At 43.4% G+C, this 7,052-nt stretch overlaps 1 protein-coding gene across 1 annotated transcript in view; it reads left to right on the top strand.

Annotated features, from left to right (window-relative positions):
* CLTCL1 (clathrin, heavy chain-like 1) overlaps positions 1-7,052 on the top strand; it is a 115,241-nt gene that overhangs the window by 15,823 nt on the left and 92,366 nt on the right. The window contains exon 2 of the mRNA XM_011986070.1: positions 2,977-3,184. Within this exon, the coding sequence (XP_011841460.1) occupies positions 3,028-3,184 (157 nt within the window). The 5' untranslated portion in view covers positions 2,977-3,027. The remainder of the gene's footprint in view (positions 1-2,976; positions 3,185-7,052) is intronic.

Raw genomic sequence — 7,052 nt, 5'->3', positions numbered from 1 at the left:
GAGATCACGCCACTGCACTCCAGTCTGGGGGACAGAGCTAGACTCCGTCTCAAAAACAAAACAAAACAAAACAAAACAAAAACCCCACTAATCTGATCTGTGTCCTCCAGGAATTTATGACCTTGGATGTTGTTGTATAATCCAGCAGGGAACTAAACTAGGAGAGGATGATGGAATTTGAACATGGCTGATTTGTAAGAGAGTTGGTGAGACTGGGAGGTTTTCTTTGGTTGTGCTAATGTGGTTTCCTGGTTTACTAAGTATCAGTGGTTGCACTTGTGGGACTTCTGTTATCTTTTATTCTTGGTTTACTTAAGTATGTTAACTTTACGTGAGTAAATTATGTCCATCTTCATGGGCTGCTCCTCTGCTTCCCTTCTAAGCCTTGGTGTGTCCTGGGGCTCTGTGCCCTGGGCTCCCAAGCCATTCTCTCACTCTTCACGGTCTCTCTCGGTGCTACCATCCAGTCTCATGACTTCGCCTGCCACAGATGACCCCCATATTCTTATTTGGGGGCTTGAAATTTTTTTTTAGACTTACAAAAAAGTTAAGCAATATAATACCTAAGAAAATTTCAAAAGTAACAAGTGCAAAGGACAGCAGGCCCTACCAGATGTTACAAAACCTCCATAAATAAAATAGTGTGGTGCTGATGTGTAGATAGATTTCGGGAGCTCCATGATAGCTGAACACATGGAGGTTCCTGGAGAGCCGTGTGCTGGAAAAGGCAAGGACACCCCTTGCGCCTTTCTCTAAGCGCCTCTTTCATCTGGCAGTTCGTCAGTGTCCTTTGTAATATCCTTTGTAATAAATGAGAAACGTGTCTCTTGAGTTGTGTTAGCCACTCCAACAAATTAGTCAAACCCAGGAAGAAGGTCATGGGAACCCTGGTTTATAGCTGGATGGTCAGAAGTACAGGCTGCAGCCTGGGGCTTGCGATTAGTGTCTGAAGTGGAGTCAGTCTTATGGGACTGAGCCCTCAGCCTATGGGATCTGATACTATCTCTAGGTATATATTGTTAGAATTGAATTAAATTGTAGGATATCCAGGTGGTGTCTGCTGGAGAAACCCCCACACATCTGGTGTTAGAAATCTTGTGTTGAGGGATGTGTGAGAACAGGATAAATACTTTGGTTTTTCCTATCCTTCATAAACCACTGCTAGCATTATTTTCTTTGCTATAACCCAAGTTTGGAATATGAAGGGACTTTCTTGTAATAATGGCAATATCAACTGGCAAGTTCTATTTTTAAAAAAATTATTTCACTGCAGCTATGAAGTAATGTTTTGTTTTTTGCTGTTATATCTGTTTTTTGTTTGTTTTGGTGGACTCATTTGGGAACATAATCACCACTTAGTTTATCTTTTCTGTGTTAAAATGGAATATGAATTTCAAAGAACTCAGTATTGTGGTCTGAACACAGGCTTTATTATACCTGGCTCCATCATTAATCAGCTTTGTAACTTCTGAAAGATTTCTGAACCCCAACACTTTGTTTTGCCCAAGTGTAAAGTGTATGTGAGATGCTTGTCTCAGTGGGTTAACAGGAGGATGAGATGAGGTGACCTGTTGTCGTGTAGCCTGCTCCACTCAGCAGCTGGAACATCCAGTATGTGCTAGACTCTGCTACAAAAGACAAACAAGGCACCGTCCTGAGTTATACTCGCAGTATGAACAGTCTCACTTGTGTTCCTTCCAAAGGGTGGTGGTGATTTTAACACAGTGCTCCATGATCTTTGTTGCTAGTGTGAGCCTCTTCAAGGTTACACAAGGTAACAGATGTTAAATGGTCAAATCAGTAGCAGTAGAATTGGAGCTGAACAGAACAGTGTTTAAAAATAAAGGTATCGTCGGCCGGGCGCGGTGGCTCAAGCCTGTAATCCCAGCACTTTGGGAGGCCGAGACGGGCGGATCACAAGGTCAGGAGATCGAGACCATCCTGGCTGACACGGTGAAACCCCGTCTCTACTAAAAAATACAAAAAACTAGCCAGGCGTGGTGGCGGGCGCCTGTAGTCCCAGCTACTTGGGAGGCTGAGGCAGGAGAATGGCGTAAACCCGGGAGGCGGAGCTTGCAGTGAGCTGAGATCCGGCCACTGCACTCCAGCCTGGGTGACAGAGCGAGACTCCATCTCAAAAAAATAAATAAATAAATAAAGGTGTCTTATAGGTAGGTCAGAGCAGGGAAATTTGTAGAAATAAGCTTGGTGCTTTATGGGAATGATAAACATTTCTTGAGTGTGTGTTTTCCCAGAGTTTTTCACTGAAGCTTATCCCATTAACAGGTCTTGATTTAGCCCAGTCACTGGTATAAGATGGCCTTTGGAGAAAGGCACCTGGTTTCAGTTTACACAGTAGAAGGAATCCATCAGCCGTGGAAGATGTGCCAACCTGCTGACTTTCTTATTAACCTCAGACTCTCCAGGAAGTATTCACACTGACTTAGAAATTCCTTCAAATCAGATTTGGACAGATTTGATGATATCTAGGGAAATATTTAAGCAAAAACCTTTGGCCAATTCTTTTTTCTTGCCTTATGGAGAAACCAGGTTTTGTGTTTCCTCCCCTTTTCCCTTCTGCTTCCCTCGCCTTCACCTCTCCAAGATCTCCTTCCTTCCAAAGCTCTCATCAGTGGTGGGCTTATCTGTGACACCTTATCTGATGGTGTTCTTTGGGAGTTCACCCCCAACTCATCTCTTCCTGTCTGTATCACTTGTGGCATCCTTGACACTGCCTAGTGTCATCCTGCACATGTCTTATCTCCACTGTGGGTTGGTCATCCCCTTGAGAATTGATTCACAGACTTGGGTGGATCTATTACAGGTGTAGAAAAGCAAGCTAATGTTTGCTTCAAGTGTTTACCTAATGTTAACTTTTTTCTAAATTTTATTTAACTTCTCCTCCTTTGCTGTTGGCTAGGGTCAATCCATTTCAGAGGAAAAAAAAAATTAATCAAATGCTTTTTTTCTGTTTAGCTCCAAAACCTTGGAATTAATCCAGCCAACATTGGGTTCAGCACACTGACCATGGAATCTGACAAGTTCATATGTATCCGAGAGAAAGCTGGTGAGCAGGCACAGGTCACGATCATTGACATGAGTGACCCAATGGCTCCGATCCGACGGCCTATCTCTGCAGAGAGTGCCATCATGAATCCGGCCTCTAAGGTGATAGCTCTGAAAGGTAAACCTGATGGGATTGTTAGAAAGGAATCTTATCTCACTTTAACTGCTGTGTTACCTTAAATATTGAACAAGTGTCACTAAGCTCATGGCAAAGTGTCATCAATAGTATTCAACTTAATTCCAAAAGTTTTAGCAAAAGTTATATTTAGTGTGCTCTACTAAGAGGCCCCTGAGCACCAGAGCTTCTCGGTAACATCACCCACAGTGCCAGACACACCAGGAGGAAGAAAATGCCCAAGCCTTTGTCTTCATGCGACTAGGAACGCACAACAGCACTGTGCATGTTTCCCAGGAAGGCTGTGTGGCCCCCTTGCCCGAGGGCCTGCTGCAGTGGTGCTTCCAGTTATCCGACGATACAGGCTTGGGGGTTTTCCTCCTGTGAAACACATCAATGGTAGAGGAGCTGATAATTAATAAAATTTCACTACCTTGAAATCAGGGCATCTTGGGTGCTTAAAGCCTTCTAGTTATCTCGAAAAATACAGAATCTTCTTATATTGCCTTCATTTGGGAAATAAAAGGATTATGTATGCAGTAGACTTAATGTTTTATGTGAAATGCATTATCACTTACTTTGAAAAGCAAAAACTGGGCCAGCCGCGGTGGCTCACGCCTATAATCGCCGCACTTGGGGAGGCCGAGGCGGGTGGATCACCTGAGGTCGGGAGTTCAAAGACTAACCTGACCAACATGGAGAAACCCCATCTCTACTAAAAATACAAAAAATTAGCCGGGTGTGGTGGTGCATGCCTGTAATCCCAGCTACTCAGGAAGGCTGAGGCAGGAGAATAGCTTGAACCCGGGAGGTGGAGGTTGCAGTGAGCCGAGATCGTGCCATTGCACTCCAGCCTGGGCAACAAGAGCCAAACTCAATTTAAAAAAAAAAAAAAATGATAAGCAAAAACTGTTTCTGGACCTAAAATTTGTGAATGCCAAATATTAGCTTTACCTAGGCTTCTATTTTGTTACAGAAGTAGTGTCTACTTGGTCATTTCAGTAGATAGAAGGACATCTGGAAGTTAAGACCTTTCTATTTAAAAAGAAATAACTGAAATTCTTTTATTTGAAAGGATCTTTGGTCTATTACCAACCCTACCTTTTCCCTTGTAATCTTGTCAAAGTAATTATTTTTGAACATATAGTATAAGCAGTATAAACTATTTTAGTTAGAAATTATTGCTATTCTGGAATATTAATGTTTCTTTTATCTTATCTTACTTTGTCACTTATCCCTTGGCTGTTTTTGATGGAATATTTGCCTTGTAGCGTTGCCCTTTTCTGCATTTTATGTTGTTGTAGTACTTAAAAAAAAATTTGTAGAGAAGGGGGTCTCACCGTGTTGTTCAGGCTGGTCTTGAGCTCCTGGCCTCAAGGGCCTCTCAGAGTGCTTGGATTATAGGAATGAGCCACTGTACCCAGCCTTGTTGTTGTACTTTTGCGAGACCTTATTTAGCATGTTGTTTGCTGTTTAGTGTTCTCAGTAGGTCTTAAAAATGATCTGCATTTTAGTCTTCCTGGTTTTCTGGTACAGTTCTTTCTAACAATGTGCAGTGTGGAGCTCTTAGGGGGTGTGTGTGTGTGTTCTGGTGTGGAGTTGGGGAGTAGAGAGAACGCAGTGGTTAGATATTGTCAGTCCCTTCCGGCCAAAGACCACCAGGAACACACTTGCAGTTGAACAAGATGGGTTTATTGTTGCAGTGGGAGAGAACACACGCCATGGGGACCTGGGAGGTGTCTCGGTAAGAAGGTGGTAGAGCCTTTTATAGGATTTGGGCTTTGGTTGGATGATGTAGGGGGTAATCTAAGGAAGCAGGGGTTTGCTGTGGATTGGATGCTGGCAGCAAGTGGGGGTAATTTTTATGATTGTGTATCTCAATAAATCTTATCTATTAGGGAGGGAAGACTAGAGTGAGAACGCTCTAATGGGTAAAGAAATAGCAGTCACTTATTTTAGCTGAAAGAGAGGGGTGTTGGTATTTTGTGAGTTGCGCAGTAACCTTGTTGTTTCTGTGCTTGCTCTGTCTCACTTGATCATGGTCTCAGAGGGCCCTTGCCTGAGGCTGCTGTTCTCCAAGGTGGTTTATGTCCATCAGGAGAGCAGCATGGCCTTGCTGTGATTGCCAGGCCAGCTTCCAGGTGGCAGGGGCTGCTCCTTTTTATTTTTATTCTTAATGGTCATATAAATCACTTCAGCTATAACATGTTGAGTCCTGTTTTCTTTTGTGTAGGGAAGTGTAAGGCTCTAGAACCAAAAAGAGAGATAATTTTAAGGTTTATCTTTATTTATTTATTTATTTATTTATTTATTTATTTTTTGAGATGGAGTCTGGCTCTGTCACCCTGGCTGGAGTGCAGTGGCGCGATCTCGGCTCACTGCAAGCTCTGCCTCCTGGGTTCACGCCATTCTCCTGCCTCAGCCTCCCAAGTAGCTGGGACTACAGGTGCCTGCCATCACGCCTGGCTAATTTTTCTATTTTTAGTAGAAACGGGATTTCACCGTGTTAGCCAGAATGGCCTTGATCTCCTGACCTTGTGATCCACCCGCCTCGGCCTCCCAGAGTGCTGGGATTACAAGTGTGAGCCACTGTGCCTGACCAGCTTTATCTTATTTTTACTGCTAATTCTGTAGCAGTCAAATCTCGGATCATTGTAGTACAAATCGTAGACAAGTGGAGGATGTACAGTGTGTTTTCAAGGCCATATGCCCAAATGAGCAAACTGTCTTTGAAGAAAGTTGTTTGTATAGTGATTGGTTGATGGAGATGATTGATTTGCAGGTGAGCTCCGCAGAGTCCTCTGCGGTATCACACACCTTGACTAGCTCCTAGGATCCAATGCAGAAATACAGGGTGTGGGGCCTCACCTTGTATCTCACAGATTTTTCCCATTTTGGCTGGTGAAATTTTGTGATTGGAAAGGGGCTCATGAAGCAGCTCTCGGACCTCCTTTTACAAAAAGGGCTAGGCCAGGTGGCTCATGTCTGTAATCCCAGTGCTTTGGGAGGCCAAGGCGGGAGAATTACTTGAGCCCAGGAGTTCAAAGCTGTAGTGAGCTATTATTGCACAGAGCAGGGCTAACCCATAGGCAGGGTGTCCACAGTAGCCACAGACACACTTTTACCCATCAGATCTGAGAACTCACTCACCATCACCAGAACAGCAAGTGGGACGTCTCCCTCCATGATCTAATCACTTCCTACCAGGTCCGTCTCCAACATTGGGAACTACAACTGGAGATGCGATTTGAGTGGGGACACAGAGCCAAACCATATCACATTACCTTTTCAGTATTTATATGTATTTCTTTTTACAAACTTTACCTTTTTTCTTTTAATTTTTAGAGGTAGATGGAGTATAGGCTAATCTAGTGCCTGTGTGGAGAGTAGGCACTGAGCTCAGTGGGGGATAGAGGAGGGGGAATGGTACCCCCCGAAGGCCCCCTCCTCACCTTGACTACTTAAGTCTGACCTGAAGTGGTTCCCAAAGAAGGTTGGTCCTTTTTTGGTCCTTTTTGTGATGCTGAATATTTTGTGCCTCATAAACACATGTTCATTTAAACCAGGCTAAGGACAGCTTGACAAGTTTTCAAGCTAGAGGAAATTTCCTCTGTGATCTAAGGCTGCTTGACACTAAAAGGTACCCCCATCCTGGCAGTGTACCACCAAAAATTTTTGGTCCAGATTTTTTTTTTTTTTTATCTTTCTTTGTCTGCTTTTTTCAAGTATAACTTACATACCATAACATTCACTCTTTCTAAGTGATTTTTAAATTCATAGAGTTGTGGAATCATCACTACAATATAGTTTTGGAACATGTCTACCACCCCAGAAAGTTTCCTCTTGCCTGTTTAGAACCATTCCCACAGCC

Source organism: Mandrillus leucophaeus, unplaced genomic scaffold (genome assembly GCF_000951045.1).
Source record: "Mandrillus leucophaeus isolate KB7577 unplaced genomic scaffold, Mleu.le_1.0 Scaffold291, whole genome shotgun sequence".
Classification (NCBI taxonomy): domain Eukaryota; kingdom Metazoa; phylum Chordata; class Mammalia; order Primates; family Cercopithecidae; genus Mandrillus; species Mandrillus leucophaeus.
The sequence above is the reverse complement of the archived record's forward strand: the minus strand, read 5'-3'. Positions and strand labels throughout refer to the sequence as shown.